Source organism: Vanacampus margaritifer, chromosome 10 (assembly GCF_051991255.1).
Source record: "Vanacampus margaritifer isolate UIUO_Vmar chromosome 10, RoL_Vmar_1.0, whole genome shotgun sequence".
Classification (NCBI taxonomy): domain Eukaryota; kingdom Metazoa; phylum Chordata; class Actinopteri; order Syngnathiformes; family Syngnathidae; genus Vanacampus; species Vanacampus margaritifer.
Window position 1 is genome coordinate 23,780,172 of NC_135441.1, and position 20,424 is coordinate 23,800,595.

General features: G+C 40.6%; 2 protein-coding genes across 2 annotated transcripts; both read left to right on the top strand.

The window, feature by feature from the left end:
- The first annotated feature begins 101 nt into the window (after window positions 1–101).
- On the top strand, window positions 102–9,913 carry smad5 (SMAD family member 5). The gene is made up of 7 exons (XM_077578042.1): window positions 102–260; window positions 2,949–3,722; window positions 5,670–5,960; window positions 7,400–7,504; window positions 7,654–7,875; window positions 7,948–8,204; window positions 8,991–9,913. The coding sequence occupies exons 2-7, from the start codon at window positions 3,320–3,322 to the stop codon at window positions 9,132–9,134; spliced, it is 1,422 nt and encodes a 473-aa protein (XP_077434168.1). The 5' UTR covers window positions 102–260; window positions 2,949–3,319; the 3' UTR covers window positions 9,135–9,913.
- A 707-nt stretch (window positions 9,914–10,620) lies between these two features.
- On the top strand, window positions 10,621–19,673 carry syvn1 (synovial apoptosis inhibitor 1, synoviolin). The gene is made up of 16 exons (XM_077578866.1): window positions 10,621–10,792; window positions 11,826–11,977; window positions 12,072–12,164; window positions 12,430–12,582; window positions 13,545–13,593; window positions 13,790–13,893; window positions 13,977–14,103; window positions 14,186–14,285; window positions 14,894–14,959; window positions 16,081–16,197; window positions 16,322–16,479; window positions 16,571–16,711; window positions 16,790–16,936; window positions 18,400–18,583; window positions 18,690–18,808; window positions 18,885–19,673. The coding sequence occupies exons 2-16, from the start codon at window positions 11,846–11,848 to the stop codon at window positions 19,064–19,066; spliced, it is 1,872 nt and encodes a 623-aa protein (XP_077434992.1). The 5' UTR covers window positions 10,621–10,792; window positions 11,826–11,845; the 3' UTR covers window positions 19,067–19,673.
- Window positions 19,674–20,424: the final 751 nt, after the last annotated feature.

The window sequence follows — 20,424 nt, forward strand, 5'->3', positions numbered from 1 at the left end:
ATCAATAAAATAATAAACCATATGTTGCTAATTATGTGGCGCTGATTGATCCAGACGTAATGTCAAGGCAGGGACTACTTCACCAGCACAGCGGAGGGATATGTACCCCGCCTCTTCTCTCCTTCATGCAACTTGTCTTCAGGATCTGGAGGGCATGGGAGCCTAAACAGGGAAGGCGGCGGAAATCCTCAGAAAATTCTTCTTTTTAAAAGTTAGAAATGGACTCCTCTACAAACTAGATGAAACGCACTTCTTTCCAGGTATGTGACATAGGACTATTTAACGTGCACGAGGGCATGATGTTAGTTGCACGGTACGCCGAGCTCACCAACTTTTCGCTGGGCGAGCTAGCTAGGCTAACAGTTAGCATGGCTAAACTTCGCTGGTGAAGTTTAAAAAGTTGACGGAATGGAGGAAGACAATAAGGTTAACTCGTTTGGGCGTTTTTGGGTGTTTGTGCTTTACTTCCGTTTACTTAAAAATCCGATAAAATCGCAAATTTTGACCATGTTATAAGGTGTTTGAGGTGTACGTTTTCAACCAGTTGCTTGGTAAGTTTTGTAATGTTAGCCTGGCTAAGTTAGCAAATCGCCTTCTCGCACTATGTCATCGTTGGCGTCCTCTTGTGTGTAAACGCAAATCCCGACGAGTGTTTTTTTTTTCTTCCCCCCACGTTGCGTTGACTTTTAGGAAGATCTTTTCACAGCTGTTCGGGATTTGTGCGAGGCGAGCTGCGTGCGTTTCTCTGAATCCATTCGCTCGTCCTCTGGGTGGGGGGGTGCTCACCAAATCGTTCTTCCATATTGTCTCTGTCCGGACTTGTAAATATAAAAGAATCGAGGGAGTCCACTAATACATGTGGGGCATTATTTCATAATTAATTGGTGTTTGTGGATCGAAAAGTGGGAACTCTCCAGACATGCTGTGTTCATTTCTGGCTTACACATCGTGTTGACTTTGTACTAAGCTACTTAAAAAAATAAAAAATAAATCTGATATTAATCATATGAATGACATATTACAGGTCTCTCATCCCACCCGCCGGAGAATGTAAATGTAAAGATTTGAGCCATCCTCTTTCAGAGCACAAAGATCCATCAGTGCAAATGGTTATCAGTTTTCAGAGAAGATGAGCTTTATCTACAAGGTTGGACATCTAGATGCAAATCGCAGAGTGTAGTTGTGTTAAGACCGGCCATATCAACGATCCTCATACAGGATCTTTCAAGGTTTGAAAATGTCGAAATGTTTAACGTCATAGCTCACCTACAATGAATGAATCAGGTATGAATCACCATAAGGGCTTGACTGAGTACAACTGATTGAATGTTAGAACAGTTTGGTGATTATCAGGAAAAATCAACTTTTATGGGCCGGTAATGTCATGTCATGTGTGTGCCTGCCTGCATGCCCCCATTGGAGCTTTTCCAACATTTTTGTGTGCGTGTGTGAATGGAGAACAATGAACCGTGGAAGTAAGTGCTGGACAGCTGTGTGCTGTAAGGGAAGGTTTGAAGCAGGAAACAGCTTTTGGTGGTTACATCCTTTTCTAGCAGGGCGGCTTTCACAAGCCCCCAGACAGCTGCTGAAGGCTACACATTTGATTGTTTGCTTGGACCGCATCACATATCAACACCTCGTACCGTGGAACCTTGAAAGTTGAGCTCAATCCGTGTGTGATGCTGGCTGACGTCCACTCATTTTCTCACAAGAAATCATAAAAAGCAAATTAATTCCCTCCAGGCTACAACTGCTACTACTGTAAACATTTCATTAAGTGCACAGGTGGCTGACAGAATAACATTTTTAAGAGGGTTGTAACAATTAATCAAATAACTAAAACAAAATCGAGGCTTTGCAAGGATCAGTTTGTAAAAGACAGAACGTCCTAAGTTAGGATAATTCTTCACTTCAAGGGGACATCAACCCCAACATTTTCTTTGCAATTTCCCCCCCGCTAATCTAAGCACAGCATTCTGGTCAATATTAAGTTTCTGGAATATGACTAAAGGAGCAAAATCAATCCACTTTTATCTATCTCAGGAGGCAGCCATTTTGCCACTTGCCGTCAACTGAAAATGACATCACAGTTGCTCTGGTAACAACCAATCACAGCTCAGCTTCTGGAAGCAAGTGAGCTGTGATTGGTCGTTAGCAACTGTGGGGCCATTTTCAGTCGACGGAACATGACAAAATGGTCGCCTCCTGAGATGGATAAAAGTGGATTGATTTGGCTGCTTTATTCATATTTTGCTGCTTAAATTATATTCCACAAACGCAATATTAGTCAGAAAACCATGTTTAGACTAGTTGGGCTGCATAGAACATATTATTATAAAGATTTTTATTTGGGTTAACTTCCCCTCTAACAAAGAAGATAAAGCACAATGTGTATGTGCACCATGTCTACAATACCTGTTATGCTCTCTCAAGTGGCACTTCCAATCATTTTATTGAGCAAACAATTTCATAAGAAGCACAAATACTCATACACAAGCTGTTGATTGCTAAAATTCACGCCGACTCGCTCAACAGCCAAACTGGATAACGCATTAGCCAGTTAACTTCCAGCTAGCTCTATTCTCATATTCGCTGGCGCCCACGTCACTCACCAGGCCAGACCCTGTCTTTTAAGGACATACGTACGCCAAGTCACTGATGATAAACGTAAGGATACACTCAATCCTGCCTAATATGACACACTAGGTTTAATGTAGCCATAAAATTGCCCATCTTAGACAATGTTTCATTTGCAATATTCGATTTAAAAAGTAGTGGACCATCTTATTCTTATGACTTGCTCATTTAGGCATAGTTTGGCCATCTGTAACATTTGACCGAGCATGCGGCTAAAAATGGCCATTGGTATGCTTGTAATTAAATTTGAGGAACTAATCCGTAATATAAATGTTTCTGTTGTGTTTTCCGGACGTCTGACGGATGAAAAGCGCGCGGCAAGTGAAAAGGAGCTTGGATGTTGAGCGCGAGCGCCGAGAGCCGCTTCAGCCCGTCTGTCGGACATCAGCGGCGCTCTTCTCTCCGACTGGCCACGCCCCTACCCGCCTTCCATCGCCGGTTGTGACCCGACTCCGGACAGCTTGCTGCAGGGCCCTTCCTGAGCAGCAGCAGCTGCGTCCTGCTCGCCGACTCCTCTCCCTCCCCTCCTTCCTGTGCTCGCTCAGACGAGGCTCCCTCTCCCCCGTCTCACCCTCCGAATAAGTCGAGCGCACCCTCGCCAACACTTAGTGGGAAGTACTCAACCAGGGCCTTGAGAAAAACCTCGTGATCCCTCTGCAGACTTCCTGCCTTCGTTTGCAAAATGACTTCCATGTCCAGTCTCTTTTCCTTCACGAGCCCAGCGGTCAAGCGCCTGCTGGGCTGGAAGCAAGGAGACGAGGAGGAGAAGTGGGCCGAGAAGGCGGTGGACGCTCTTGTGAAAAAGCTGAAGAAGAAGAAAGGGGCGATGGAGGACCTGGAAAAAGCCCTGAGCTGCCCGGGCCAACCCAGCAAATGCGTCACCATTCCCAGATCGCTGGACGGCCGGCTGCAGGTTTCCCACCGCAAAGGTCTGCCGCATGTCATATACTGCCGGGTGTGGCGCTGGCCAGACCTGCAGTCCCATCACGAGCTCAAGCCCCTGGAGGTGTGCGAGTATCCGTTTGGCTCCAAGCAGAAAGAAGTCTGCATTAACCCGTATCACTACAAGCGAGTGGAGAGTCCCGGTAAGCGTGCTTTCATGCTTTTGTTTCACCTCGAAATTCAAATACTCTACTATCGTGTCCATGTGTGCAGCATGACATATTGTAAACATTCACATTTCTGCGTTTGCCGTGCAAATGCACAGAAGGCAAGAAGTGAGCTGGCCCGCTGCGCCGCTCCCTCCACTGCACAGAAAATCGATATGACGAGCTCTTATTAGATAATGTGCCTCGGAGACTCGGAGGGTGCGGCATGAGAAAATGGCTTTGGAGATGTATGAACATCTCAGACGAAGCGCAGAGCGCGTTAGCTCGCTCACAATCCCTAAAGGGTCTATCATCAATATTCAAATGTTTACCTTTTCATCAGATTAAAAAAAAAAAAAAACGTTTTTTTTTTGTTTTGTCTTCAATGTAGAGTTTATAATGCTAGATTGCTTTATGTTGACAAAGGTATTTATTAAAATATGTTATTTAGAAAGTATACAAATCGCAGAAACTCAAAAATGTTTTCTAATCTAAATGATTATATCGGTAATCCAATACGACGGGCATTTCATATTTCACAAGCAGTTGGGATGGGTGAGTACCGGCACCTATTTCAAGGTATCGGTACACACGACAGTGGCCGATACCAGTATCCGCCACTCTCTTGTGGTCGCTTTACGATCAGGAACTAGAAATTAGAAGAGAAAATTTCCATGAATTTCATATTTTATTGGCATACATAGTAGGGATTGGCCAATTATCGGCGCCGATATGCAGCATTTTGACAAATATCGCCATCGGTCATTTTGAAGAATCATATGGACAATGATAAAAAAAAAAAAAATTAAGTGTTAACTTCAGGGAACTAATTAAAATTTGATTAAAACAATAATAATTTTATTTATTTTTAAAGTTGCTGCTGACCGTGGGAACTCTTTGCACCTTTTGTTTGAAATTAAAACCAAGATAAGTAAAACATTTTATTCTTCAGATATTTTGGAATATTTTTTTAACTGTAAAAAAAAACATTGTTTTTTGTTTAACTTTTGAAAACATGCTACTGTCCCTGGGAGATGCCAGGACTTTTTGTTAGATTTTTAAAACAAAGATGTTTATTGACTGAGATTTTTTTTTAACACTCCAATATTTTACAAATCCTGAAAGTTGTTCAGTAAACATATGCTTTTAAATTCTCCTCAAAATTAAGAGCTGGACTTTGTATTTTTTTAAAAAATATATATTTTGATGCCAATATTTTCATTTAGTCAAATTGAATATCAGCTCCTAATATCGGTTATCGGCATCCTTGACTACTAATAATCGGTATCTGTATCGGCCTTGAAAAAAACAACATATTGGTCTAGCTCTAATAAATAGGTCTTTCTTTAAAGTTATCTGTCTGTCTTTTTTTGGGGGGTGGTATGTATCAAAGGTACTAGTGATATCAGTACTTGGTATCGGTATCAGTGACTACTCAAGTTGAGTACTTGTGTTTGTATCGGTCTGAAAAAAGTGGTATCAAACATCCCTAACAAGCAGTTCCATGGGAGTAGTTTGCGAATTCTTTGGCATTAGCGTCCACATCTGTTAATATGAGATGATGTGGATGTGCATCTGATCTCATTCTCGCCCCCCAAAGCGATGAAAAACTTGGGAGTAATTAGGACGTTGCTTGTTTAGATAAGAGAAGAGAAGCCCCATGATTGTTCACACCACTCTGTCAAGGAAAATTAGATTACATCATGGCATTCTTTACACAATCGGGCAAATCACATGTTATGTCAGCAAAGTATGACCACAAAGATTCTCAAAAGAATAAAATCAAGCTAATCCTAAAAATAAAAAAACTGAACACATTTTGGTGCTCCCAAAATTGTGCAACCAGTGCAAAAAGTTATTTTAGGGCCCTGTGGGTGTATATGTTTGTTAAAATGTTGTGTAATCTTCCATTTGTTTCCCTTCTATGTTGGACCGGCCATGCAGTGCTCCCCCCTGTCTTGGTACCGCGCCACAGCGAGTTCAACCCTCAGCACAGCTTGCTTGTACAGTTCCGCAACCTGACCCACAACGAGCCGCACATGCCCCTGAACGCCACCTTTCCCGAGTCCTTCCAGCAGCCGCACAGTGGCGGCGGCGGCGGCGGCGGTGGAGGAGGAGGAGGCGGCTCTTTTCCCATCTCTCCCAACTCTCCGTATCCGCCGTCTCCAGCCAGCAGTGGGACTTATCCCAACTCACCTGCCAGCTCGGGGCCCTCCAGTCCATTCCAGCTCCCAGGTAAACACGTGTGCCCAAATTAAAAAATATTAGGGGTGTCAGGCGATTAAAAGTGGCAATATTTTACATAGAAATATGACTGCATATTTTAATGATTGATACGCTAATTTCATAATAAATTGTCAAATTGAGTTAAAATTAAAATATCTACGGGACTGTAAAAAACGAGTGTATTGATTTGTGTTGAAGGAATTTTTCTGCCACTAGATGGCATAATTGCATTTGCAAGATATTGGTGGCAGCTCAGTGCATTTTTCTTTTCATATTAAGAGCCATCTAATCTTTAATGTGAAGTAACTTGTGAAATTCTGCACATTTCTAAAATTGTAAAATATAACTTCACCCCAGTCGCCACGAATGTAGGCATTATTATTAAATTTATTACTGCTAAATTTTGACGTGGACGTGTCTGCTGCGCTGCGATTGGAATTCCTCCAATACAGGCTTTCCAAGTGGCGGTCATTACGCGTTAAAGGAACTGTAAATTAGCTCAAAATTAACTCATTTCCTGCCAGTCCAATGAAAATGGAACTTTGACGTCTTTAGCCGTCAATGGCAGTGAATGAGATAATTAATATTGACACCCCTAAAAAAGGGGGGGAAGGGGGCATTTATTGTAGAAACACTTACTGGTGTTTTATTGCCACTTATTAAAAGCCAGCCCCCAACATTTTTTATTGACAATATAATGTTCTATGCAGCCCCACTAGTCTAAAGTATTCTGGTTAATATTGCATTAGTGGAATATGAGGTAAGCAGCAAAATCCAGCAGTTTTTATCAGTATCAGATGGCGGCCATTTTGCCACTTGCTGTCAAGTGAAAATGACATCAGCGTTGCTCATGTCTCAGGTAACAACCAATCACAGCTCAGCTACAGAAAACAGGTGAGCTGCGATTGGTCGTAGCCAGAGCCCTGAGTAACTGATGTCGACAGCAAGTGGCAAAATGGCCGCCGCCTGGATTTTGCTGCGTAACTCCACAAATGTAATATTAATCAGAATGTCATGTTTCGACTAATGAAGTGACGTATAACATATTGTCAAATGTTTGAAGTTGACTTCCCCTTTTAAAAGATTATTTTGGGGTTTAAAAAGTTACAATACATTTATAATGGATGTCAATTATGATTTTTTTTGTTTGTTATTCAGTTTAGCCCATCCCTCTATATTTTGCAGTCGTTCACATTTACACGGTACATTCTCTCGTCTTTCCCGTTTTCTCGATGCAGCTTGAAGTGGACGGTACCGTCTCAAACGGCTCATATTGCGTCTCTGTCGGGAATAGTTGGCACGGGGCTGCTCGGCAGTCCTGGGACTTGTGAAATCTGACACCTCTCTGTGGGATTGATAGTGTGCCGATTGTGTGCGCAACGGCAAACATTTACCGGTAGCAACTGACTCGTCTTCACTAACCGCTCGACCCCCCCCCCTTGTCCCAGCTGACACCCCGCCTCCAGCTTACATGCCTCCTGATGAGCAACTGGGCCAGGAGAGCCAGTCCATGGAGACGAGTAGCAGCCTCGGGCCGCAGAATATGGTCAGAGGTGAGCGGAACAGTACCTTGGGCTTGGTAGTAAACTATCACAGTAGATTGATGTGGATCATCGCACAATTTTAGTTTGGTCTGGTTTTGTAGCTCCACTTCCGTTTGATGTCTGTCTGTTGTAAATATCGGCGGCGCGTTTTGCTTTAGACGTGCAGCCCGTGGAGTACGAGGAGCCGAGCCACTGGTGCTCCATCGTCTACTATGAACTCAACAACCGCGTGGGCGAGGCTTACCACGCCTCATCAACCAGCGTCCTCGTGGACGGATTCACGGATCCGTCGAATAACAAGAACCGCTTCTGCCTCGGGCTGTTGTCCAATGTCAATCGCAATTCTACAATCGAGAACACCCGGCGGCACATTGGCAAAGGTGTGACCAACATATCAGCCGTCCCAATTTTTTTTTTTTTTAATGCTAACAGTCAAATGCGTCTTCCGCCAGGCGTTCACCTGTACTACGTCGGCGGCGAGGTGTACGCCGAGTGCCTGAGTGACACCAGCATTTTCGTCCAGAGCCGCAACTGCAACTATCACCACGGCTTCCATCCCACCACAGTCTGCAAGATCCCAAGCGGCTGCAGCCTGAAGATCTTCAACAACCAGGAGTTTGCCCAACTTCTGGCTCAGTCTGTCAACCACGGCTTTGAGGCCGTTTATGAGCTGACCAAAATGTGCACCATCCGGATGAGCTTTGTTAAGGTAGGAATTGTCGACAACACCGTCACCCCGTGTGGAACCCAACGTTGAACGTGTATGAATGTTATCTCTGGTAACAATATGATACAATATATCTCATTCACTCCTAGCCATTTTCACTGAAGCAACCCCCTTCACTCCCGGCTGTTTTACTGGATTTTGACCGATTTTGCAACGTCCACAGAATATTCTGTTCTATTGCTATAAAAACATGGAACCTACCAAAAGAAAGATTAGAGTCTCTTCTTTCAGTAGGAAAACAAAGTATATTTGTATATGTTTCCATTTTGCAGCAATTAGCATTAAAATATAGCTATGTTTCATCATTATTCACAAACGTGTTGAAAATACTGGCAAATAGAGCTTTTGTAAAACGGCCCTAGTGGATCTCATATACTCTGCTGCCACCTGCTGGCTGTTTTTTTTGTAATAACTACCATTGCTTTAAGCAACATCTTTGTCAGAAGTGGCATCAAAGCCTCTGTATGCTCTAGCATAAAAACATTTTTTTTTATGTATTGTTTTTGGGAGTGAAGGTTTGAATGAGTTAATCGCATGACTTCAGTAGTTAACTCAATTAATCACAAATTTTAGCTCTGTTCTAAATGTACAATAAAGTGTAATTCTTTTTCTAATTTTTCATACTCTTGTTAACATAAAATTAAACTAATAGAAATATGGCTGCATCGTTTAAGTCATTGATACAGTAATTTCATAATTCATAAAATGTAGTTAAATTAAAAAAGATGTACTGTTCCTTAAAAAAAAAACGTACCCTTATCCATCCAGGGCTGGGGAGCCGAGTACCACCGGCAGGATGTCACCAGCACACCCTGCTGGATCGAGGTGCACCTGCATGGGCCGCTGCAGTGGCTGGACAAGGTCCTGACTCAAATGGGCTCGCCCCTAAACCCAATCTCCTCTGTGTCCTAATAATAGAGGATTTGGATTAGACTATTTTCCACTCTTGTCCCCCCCCCTTCCCTCATCCATCTGCAATTTTTAATTTAAAGTGGTCTTAACGGCTGAACTGTTTACACTTGTTTGGGAAGGGATGTTGGACTGGAATGTCAGCAGCAGCCACAATCAGTTGTTGAAATGTTTCATGTTACCTGGAGAAAGACAAGAAACCCCAACGAGCAGTGATGGCATGGACCGCCACATCTGCATCATTTGACGCTTTCTTCACCTTGGATACATTTTAAACTTTTTGCATCTATTGGTTACTCCAATTTTATTTCTCTGTATGTTTAATTACGAATTGTGGCGCAATTGACAATTAATTCAGAATGTTATGGAACTTTTTTTTTTTTTAATGTGTCAATGTAAAGAAATGGACATGACAATTTAAGACTCAGATATTGCTGTCTTCTTTCTTTAGTGACTAATTGTAGAAAAAACTACTGCCTTTCTAATCTGATAGTTGTGTTTTTGTTTTGTTTTTCGGATCTGGGAGCTGGATCACTAAGTTCTACCTGCCGTAAGATAACACCATTTAAATGTTACATGTGTTGCAGCAGCAGTAGTCACATAAAATCAATTCTCACAATAAATACAGTATGTTAGGAGTGACTGCATTGTCCACACTCACTCTGCTAATATTGTGCACTCGGATTATGTGGAGGCATATATTAAATGTTGCCGTGGGTTGCAAGACTTTATGTTGATGAATTACTTCATTAGCTCTATTAAATAAACAGGTTATTTGGTTACCAGGTCTTTGTTTACTTTTGAGACATAATCTGTTTCTTGTTTTCCAATAAAAAATGGAATAAATCTGGAAGGAATCCTCAACTCTTCTGGTTAACTATTTTGCTAAAAATAAAACTGATACCTTTTTTGATTATTTTTTTAACTTTCTGTTTTATTGAAAACAAATTATGCTCCTACTAGTTGCTAAAAATAAAACATACCTTTTTTGATTTTTTTTTTTTTAACTTTGTTTTATTGAAAACAAATTATGCTCTTACGAGTCATATTTTTTCTCTTAAGGAAAAAATCCAGTTTTTCTAATAATTTTATTTGGGAGCTTTGCAATTTTGAGTGTTAGTTTAAAAAAAATAAAACTAAATATCTTAAATAAAATAAAATAAACTTATAAAAACAAAACAAAGAGTCAGGGAAACAAGTTTTATTTTCTTCCAAGAAATGTAATACGCTTCAAAGACCAGACAGGCAACTTCCCATTGGTCCACGTTGACTTTTACCGTAATACTCATAAAACGTCTTTGACGTGAATCGATCATAGTGCAGCCAAAACCTAAACATCTACAAATAAGACACCAATGTGACTTATACACAATAAATTCTGAGTTTAAATTGTTTGTAGAAGCTTATAGTTGTAGTCTAAAAATACAAATGCGCTAGTTTATTTGTAGTTGCGTCAAATTACCGTAAAAGCCGGATGTGATGTGGCTGCCAGACAGCAAGCCAAAGATAAACACGTAGCCTGAACAAGAGGGGCGAGAACCAGAAATATCCCTGAAAGGTTACTTCTTATCCTCGAAATGAAGTGATTACCGAGGACGTTGGAAAACGAGGAAACACTCTTCTTGCAAACAAGAAGCGAGTCTTCCGCATACATAGTCTTGGTGAGTACCGAAGAACACTGACAGCTGGAATGCTACCGGCTAAGCTAGCTCATGTTAGCTGACATTAGCTAACCATCTGATTAACTGCCTGCAGTTGTCGTGTTATTTTACGCTATAAATTAATTCACTTAACAAGTGAACGTGTGCTGCTTCGCCGTCGCCTGTTGTTCGTTTTTATTTTACAATTGTATACTTATCTAATTTTCTTGCATGCCAATTCGAGAGAGTAAAGCCCTACGTAACTCCAGATTTTACCCAAATGTAGTCGTGGATTCGCTAAAAGATTAATTGGTTCACGTGACAACAACATTATCAGACAGTTTTTTTTTTAAAGTATCGTTTTCACGTGACAAATGCTAAAAAAAAAGTTATGACTTTTTAAAAGCAGTAAGAAACTTCGAACTTAAATCGTGACGCTAAAAACTTGTCAGCTTAACACAGACAGGCAAGATATAAGTTATGTATTTTTTTTTTATTTCAGGCACAAATAGGTAAATCACAGCACAACAAAAATCTGAATTTCAAAACAAATATTTAATAGAAATTTTCAACACAATAATCTGAAGGTATCCTTTTTATAAAATTAATGTACACATTTATTAAAGTGCACGTAAAATACAGCATATAAGTTATATAATGACCATTATTGTTGGCCATGCATAGAAAAAAACTAGTGTTGCGAATGAAAACACTTGAGGCATTTGGAGCGGATGAAATTCCTGAAATTAGAGTTGGAAGCGACGGAAAATATATCACGAGGGGCCTATGAGTCCAAAAAATGTGTCTGACCAAATTACTTCAAATTTGGCAGAAGCATAAAAAAAAACAACTTGGCACTTTTATTTTGTTTCAGGTAAAATACATGACAGCAAAAGTATACGTTTTATTTTGGAAATCTAATGAAAAAGTTCCCTTTCTCTCTCTATATCCGTGGCCGTGGCAGCCGGTTGTTTCTATTTCTGTTCACATGGCCAAGCCATCTGAGATTTTTCTTGACAGATATAAAAAAAAAATCATTATTCTTTGTCTACAGAAGCTGTTGTTGACTCCAACATGGTGCGAGCAACCTTGGTGACCGTCACCAGTCTGGCATTGACCGGTGCTGTGGTGGCGCACGCTTACCTCCTCAAACACCAGTTTTACCCAACTGTTGTCTACCTCACCAAGAGCAGCCCCAGCATGGCGGTAAGGTGGTCGCGCAAGTAAAAGACAACATATTGCTGCTGTTTTTAGTGACTTTAAATTCGTCGAACTCTGATAATTTTTTGTGTTGTTGTAGGTGCTGTACATTCAGGCCTTTGTGTTGGTGTTTCTTCTGGGAAAATTCATGCGGAAGGTGTTTTTTGGACAGCTAAGGGCTGCAGAAATGGAGGTAGCATGGCTGAACTTAACTTGGGGTCACTTGAAATGCACAGATTCTCGTTTAACAGGTGTTTGAATGTGATTGGATAATTCCGCACACAGCCACAATCCTCAGTTACACATGATCTCAGTTGTTTATTTTTTTTTACAAAAAAAAGTTTTGAAATGATTTACCTTGGTCTTCTTTTTCTTATATCACCAAAACCTGGCGTTTCCACGGGGGTGTGTAGACATTTACTATCCACTGTGTGACGATACTTTCTCTCTCCAAACAGCATCTCATTGAGCGTTCGTGGTACGCAGTGACGGAGACGTGCCTGGCCTTCACCGTATTCAGGGACGACTTCTCCCCACGCTTTGTTGCCCTTTTCACACTTCTGGTCTTCCTTAAGTGCTTCCACTGGTTGGCGGAGGACCGCGTGGATTTTGTAAGTGATCACAACGAAATCGATCATCTTGGAGACATTGGTCGGCTAAAATTACACGGGAAGAGGACCTTGCAAAAAAAAATACTCTCATATTAAATGGCAATATTAACTCAATCACTCCCAACCATTTTCACTGAAGCAACCCCCTTCGCTCCTGGCTGTTTTACTGGATTTTGACTGATTTTGCAAGGCCCACAGAATATTCTGTTCTATTGCAATAAAACATGGAACCCACCAAAAATAAAAATTAGAGTCTCACCTTTCATTAGGAAAAAAAGTGTATTTGTATCTGTTTCTGTTTTGCAGCAATTTGCATTAGAATATAGCTAAGTTTCATGAATTTTCTCAAACCTGTTGAAAACACTGGCAAAAAGAGCTTATTGCAACATGGCCCTGGCTGATCTCTTATACTGCGCTGCCACCTGCTGGCCGTTTTTTGTAATAACTAACCATTGCTTTAAGCCACCTCTTCATGTCAGAAGCTGCATCAAAGCCTTCTGTATGCTCTTGCATAAAAAAACGTATATATATGTTTTTGGGAGTGAAGGACAAAGTATTTAAAAAAAACTTATTGACATGTTTTTGGGTTTGAATAAGTTTAGAGGGAAGAAACACATTTTTTTCTTCAAAATCGTTAAGCCCGCCAGTGGTTACTCGTTTGTATTTTTCAAGCTAGCATATTTTCACTGGCCAGTGATGCTTATTTTCTCTACTGTCTGTGGTGATAGTAAAATAATATTTAATCATATATTTTAGAATCTAAAATATATGATTAAATATTATTTTACTACTAAAATTTAGATTATTCCGTCATCCATCCATAATAGAGCGGAGGCCACGAATAGCGCAAATTGGGTTCAAATCTGTTGTACTTTGAATACTAACCGCAAATAGGTCTGGGATATGGAACTGCATGTGTTTCCTAAATTATATTTTTATTTTCTCTCTGTTCAATCACTCAGATGGAGCGAAGTCCCAACATATCCTGTCTCTTTCACTTTCGAGTCTTGTGTAAGTACGCTAAGATTTCTGTGATTTATTTTCACTTCTCTTTGCCATATACTAAAATGCAAATTTTTGCAAGTAACTTTGTGGATGCAGGTGGCGGAGTTGCGCTCAACTTTTGACTCTGTTGTACGCATTTCACTGCCACGCTGCTGCTGTTGTCAATTTTGTGAATTCAGTTCTCGCCTCTTCTGTTGTGCAGCTCTCATGGGGCTGCTGGGGCTCTTGGACTTCCTGTTTGTTTACCACGCCTGCCAAAGCATCATCACACGAGGGGCGTCCGTGCAGCTTGTTTTTGGCTTTGAGGTTTGTCAGCCGAAATTCAAATGAAAATGAACTAAAATGGCGTCTGCCTAACATGTTTTCCTCCTTTTTTTTGTGCACTTCAGTATGCCATCCTGTTGACGATGGTATTGACGATGCTCGTCAAGTACATCCTGCACACGGTCGATTTGCAAAGTGAGAATCCTTGGGACAACAAGGCCGTGTATATGCTCTACACCGAGCTCTTCACTGGTAATCGTGTGCCTCCTGCATATCTGAATGATGTCGATTGTTATCATTAAAATAATAATTATGTTTAAATTGTCCGTTTCAGGCTTCATCAAAGTTCTCCTGTACATTGCCTTTATGACCATTATGATGAAGGTTCACACTTTCCCCCTGTTTGCCATTCGGCCCATGTATCTGGCTATGAGGTAAGGATTTTCACAATATGTTGGAATATGCAAAAAAAAAATTTTTTAATTAATTTTTTTATTTTTTTTAATTATTATTATTATTATTATTAATTTTTTTTTTTACTTCTACAGATAAGGGCAACTCCGAACAGATTTTGTGCCAAAAATAACAACTATGACTTGCATGATTTTATTATTCTTTATTTTGTTTAATCGTGTTATTATTCAGCTTTTTAAAGTACAATATTATCGCATGCTCAAAAAAACACTACAAAATTGTTGTTGTTTTCTAGAGGAAGGCTTGAACGGATTAATGGCATTTCCATTCATTTCAACAGGGAAAGGTTATTTGTCATGCAATTGTTTTGAGTTACAAGCATGGCCACAGCACAGCTATTATTTTCACTATGTTTATTATTACAATTAACCCTTTTTAGTAATATAGAACTGCCCCAAATCATACTGGAATTTCATTGATGATGTCCTTTTGTTTAGCTAAATCCAAAATATTCAAAACACTGTTGAGTAATATCATTTATTTCCACCACTGACTTTTTAACGTTATTTACATTGCATGTTTTACACAAGTGTGTGTGTGTGTGTGTGTGTGTTCCCTCGCTTTTCAGACAATTTAAGAAAGCTGTAACTGATGCTATCATGTCTCGGAGAGCCATCCGCAACATGAATACACTGTGAGTAATGCAAACCTTTTCTTAATGACATTGACTTTACTTAACTGCATGTGTAAAATGCGAATGACTTTACTAGCTTTAAAAAAAAAAAAAAATTGCCATTTTTGGTTGTTATCTGAATGTTTTTAACTTTATGTATTAATTGCAAATGAAAAATAAAGAATTCATTTTAGACAACATATGATCTTCTTACTGCTGAAAATGGCTAAATGAGTCAAGTAGCCCTTTAACTGATTTTTAAAATGTGAGTGACCACACGACAAACAAACAAAATCTGACTATTACAATGTGTGCAGTCCAGTCGACCTCCTAACCAAATGTCTGTTGTAGTACCAAAACTGGCCTGTAAGAGGCAGCGCAGTGCTATGGGACATCCAGACAGCTGGAGAAACAAATAAAAGAAGCAAACTGTTAGCCCAGTGGTTCTCAAATAGGGGTGGTATGTGAAGACACTCCAGGGGGTATGGAAGATTTTAAAATAAATGTAAAAAGCAGCACCCATCCGGAAATCCTTAAAGAATAATTATTATATTATTATGTAAATATTTTAGAATAACTTAAATTAATAAAATAAAAATGTATATTCAGTAGGTTATTCAATTTCATTGTCCTAAAAACCCAATCTCCTCAAACCAAAATGGTTCGACCCAAACTGTCATATGCCATCTAGGATCACCTGTCAATCAATTGAAAATTTGATTTAAAATGATTGATTAAAAGATTTATTTTTGAGAACACATCTTTACTATGATCCCAAAAAGGTGATAATATTTTTTATTATTATTTATTTACATCTTTATTTGTAACTTAGTTAATTATTATTAATTATTTATTTTTTTTAATTTTTTTTTTAAGTTTTTTGATTTCCAAATGAACTTCAATAAATCAGACAATTGCACCGCACTTTTTTTTTTTTTTTTTCAATCAAAAATGTTTTTTTTTACTGATGGGGGTTAAAAAATATTTGACAGGTGTTACATCACTGAGAAAAGGTTGAGAACCACTGTGTTAGCCTATTTAGAAAATGTCCATATTTATCAAACTGGCCATGAAAATCTTTGATGCCTAACCCCTAACCCTTGGCTGACTTTGACGGGGATCCGTTTCTGTTTGTCCATCAGATACCCTGACGCCACTCCTGAAGATCTGCAGGCCTCTGACAACGTTTGCATCATCTGCCGGGAGGAAATGGTGACTGGCGCGAAGAAGCTACCTTGTAATCACATTTTCCACTCCAGGTAGGTCCTATTTGGAACACGACAAAAAAAACATGAGCCTAATAAGTGAGTTTTTTATGTAATCTGTCTCGCAGTCAAAGAGTTAATGATCACAAAGTGCGTCTTTGTCCGTCTGCGCACGCAGTTGCTTGCGTTCGTGGTTCCAGAGGCAGCAGACCTGCCCCACCTGTCGCATGGACGTCCTGCGGGCGTCTAATAACAATCAGACCGCCACCCCTGCCCAGGCTGCGGCCCCGGCCCAAGCGGCCAACGCGCACGGACCAGCTGCCCCGCCAGCCAACGGTGAGAAGGACAATCCCGACAAAAAAAAATTCGGATCTCAAAGTGATTCTTGCAGTTGGTGGTTTTTAATTTGCTAATGTTTTCTCTCTAGTGGCTCCCGGCATGTTGCCTGGCTTCCCACCCGGGCTTTTCCCCTTCTGGGGCCCGTTCCCCGGCATGCCTCCCCCGGCGGCGGCAGCTCCCGGCGCCGCCGACGCGCCGCAGGGCAACACGGAGGCGACGCAGGCAGCCGGTAGGTTGACGACGCCCGAGCAGTCCAGGCCAAGCGACTTTGCGCAGTTTGCTGAGTTTGAATCCGCGTTTCCGTCAGGTACCGGCCCGTCCACGTCAGCCGGCGCCGACCCGGCCGCAGCTGCCGCTCCGGGCACTGCATTACCGGGATTCCCTTTCTCCATTCCTCCTCCTCCCTTCCCATCGGCGCCGTGGCTGCCCATGCCGCCGCCGCCGCCTCCTTTCAGTAAGCTTGAGCTCCGTTTGCATCGGCAGTGAACCACAAAATGGTCTTTTGAAAGTTTCTTTCATTTCTTGTCGTCAAAAATGAATACTCTTTGTAGCACTGCTATGATACTTCAACTTTTATGTTGGGCTGCTCGATTATGAAGAAAATATTTATTAATCATGGTTATTTTAATATTAATAATAATAATTAATAATATTAATATTATTCATTAGTAATTGAAATCACAATTGGGACGATCATTTATTCTTTGGTACAAAACAAGAAAATGTAAAAAATTATTAAGACAAAATAAAATTATTTGAAACACTTTTGGATGAAACAAAATGTATTATTTTAGAATTTAAAAAAGCTGCAAAATGTATGAATTTAAACAACTCAAAATTTTTATTAATCTTTTTTTTTAACGAATATGCTGATTTTATACTTGTACACTGTAATTGAATTTTGATTAACTCATTCACTGCCACTGACGGCTATAGACGTAAAAAAATTCATTTGCACTATTTCTATTAGTTTTCCACTTTTTCCACTTTTGTTGATAACAGTATGAAAACTCGCCTGACGCGATTTAAAAAAAAAAAAAAAAGAAAGAAGAAAAGATTATTAAAAATTAGGGGCGTCATGCGATTAAATTTTTTAATTGTAGTTAATCACATGACTTCACTAGTTAACTCACAATTAATCACACATTTTATATCTGTTCTAAATGTACAATTAAAAAAATCTAGGTTTTCACACTATTGTTAACAAAAGTGGAAAAAATATGTTAAGTAGAAAGAGTTCAAATGAATTTTTGACGTCTATAGCCGTCAATGGCAGTGAATGAGTTAATTGCAAGCCTTTGTCCATTTTGTATGAGATTAAGATGTTAACGTTTCTAAATTTGGTCATGTAAGCACAACAAAAAGTAGGGATGTTCGAAACCACTTATTTCAGACCAATACCAGTACGAGTACGTGACTTTTGAGTAGTCACAATTTAATATAGCATTTTTCCTTAAAATTGCATGGCAATTTTCTATTCTTCTAATTTCTACTTCCTTATCATAAAACAGCCACAAGAGGACGGCTGTTATTGGCATCTGGTATATTTTATTTATTTATTTATTTATTTATTTATTAGCACTTGTTGCTTATATTAACAGAAATCCGAATAGCCCAAAAAAACATAATGTGTACCAATCATTTTAGATTTTTTTTCCCCTGAGAAATCAGATGTGCTAGGTTAAAAATTAATAATAATAATAAACTCCCAATTTAAAAAGCTGTGAAATCATCCAGTACAAAAGAAAATCTGTCATTCCCGTCTCTTCTTCACTGGCTATTCAGAGCGACCTCCAACTGTTTGTGCAACAGCGCCACCTCAGTTGTAGTTGCAAATAGCACCCTCCTAGCACAACACTCACCAAGCGCTTTCATCGAATTGCTTTGCCAACCGACGTCTCCCCTCTTGGCTTTCAGTGTCGTCGATGCCTCCTCCTCCTCCGTCCCTGTCGCAGCTGTCCGAGGAGGAGCTGAGGGAGCTGGAGGCCGAGGGCCGACGCGGCCTGGAGGCCAGGCTGCAGTGCCTCCAAAACATACACACCCTGCTGGACGCCGCCATGCTCAACATCCACCATTACCTCAGCACAGTAGCCACGCTCACGTAAGGAAAACTCGGGCTCTTCATGTCCTTGCAAAAAAAAGAACGACCATAGGTGGCGCTGTTACTGGGCAAAAAAAAAAAAAAAAAAGTTTTCCTCCATCTGAAGGCCTCCGAGGTCGAACAGCAGCACAGGAGAAGCCAGCGAGACGAACCGCTCCGCTTCATTCCCGACTGCCAGCACCAGCACGGACGAGCCGAGTCAGGAGAAAATCCCCTCCCCCAGCTGTAAGATTTTCCACTCCTGTGAATCACGGGTTCGAATTTCCCTCGTGTTTTTAACCACACCTTCTTTGTGAGCAAGCGAGCAGATCTGCAGTCGAAACGTCCGAATCGGCTTCCACTTCCGCCTCTTGGGACGGCGAGAGAAGAAACAAGGCGGACGGGGGATCAGAGGACGAGGACGGCGAACCCAACGCCGCCGAGCTGAGGCGCCGGCGGCTTCGCAAGCTGGAAACGGCGACGCTCGCGCCTGCTGACGATTGAGCCCGCGCGGAGGCAAATGGCCGCGGACCACCACGGTGGCCATCTTGGCGCCTCTCACCTTCTTCAACCAACTTGAGTCGGACTCGAGCTGCGGGGAGTTTCAAGCCAGGGGATCTTTGCACTCCTGCGTCTAAATGATAGCATTTTTTCCCACCCGTGTTTCACTAAACACAATAAATAGTGTAATGAGAGGACTGCAGGCACTTGTAAGTTGAGAAGAATTTGGTGTGTGTTTAGTTTGGATTCCTATTTGCCAGTTTGGCCGCCATTGTGCTCAGTGCCTGCACAATAATAATTTTTTTTTTTTTAACCAGCTGGCTTCGGTAGAAAGCTTGTCGCGTGTTCCACTGCACAGTGATCTTATGTGATTCTAAAAAGGTTGATCAACATTTTCTCCCCTTTACAAATCAGCACGTTTTTTGTCCAGTTTTTTTTTTTTTTCAACGTTGCAGGTGCTGTAACAGATTTATTTAGTGTACATACTGTATAAAGAGTTTTATTAGGGTGATCTGTACATAAAGGTGAATAAACTGCGACATTTTTGTTTAGGCTATGCTTAAAAGTTCATTCTAGGAAGTTTAACAATAAAAGGGAGTGGAAGTGGTAACTGTTTTGGCATTTTAATGAATTTTGTACAGGCCAAATCATAAGGTGTCCCTCAGGGAGCCGTTTTCTTTTGGAAGTGATCAAATCACCTCATTGACCCTAATGAGTGGTCAAGAAAATGGAGGCTGGATCTGGCCACTGGCACGGGACTTGATGTAATGACCTGGTTTAAATTTCTAGAATTTTATTAGGGCAATTTGCAGCAATTGCACAGTGAGACTCTAGAACACTGAATGGGGATTTTCCTGTTATTTTTTTTACACCTGTTTTGGATTCAACCCCTTCAGACCCGCATTATACCTGCTGGGATTTTATTTTTATTTTTTTAATATCAGAACATAGAATTTTTTTTTGGGGGGGGGGGGTATAATGTGTTTGTTATAGTGGACGCCAGGATAGCTTTGTTGTAACGTGTATGTAAATTTATCAAGCTGCTGCCTTCATGTGCTTTCGAAATTATGGGAAATACCATAGAGTCGAAAATTGCACGTGAACGCCCCTGCATGTATTTTCCACTGCATAACTGGGAATTAATTTTGATACCCAGTTTCTGAGCTGAGAGAACTTTTCAAGTTTCAACATGGCGGAGAGCGCCAAAGGATTTGTGAATGGCAATAATTAAAATATTAACACTTATAAGGGCGTTGTCGTCCGACAGCAGGTTGTTTTAGATTCTACACAATACATTGCGTACACGATTCAACGCCCTGCTCCTTAACAACTCATTTGCCGTAATTGTTCGGTTTTACGAG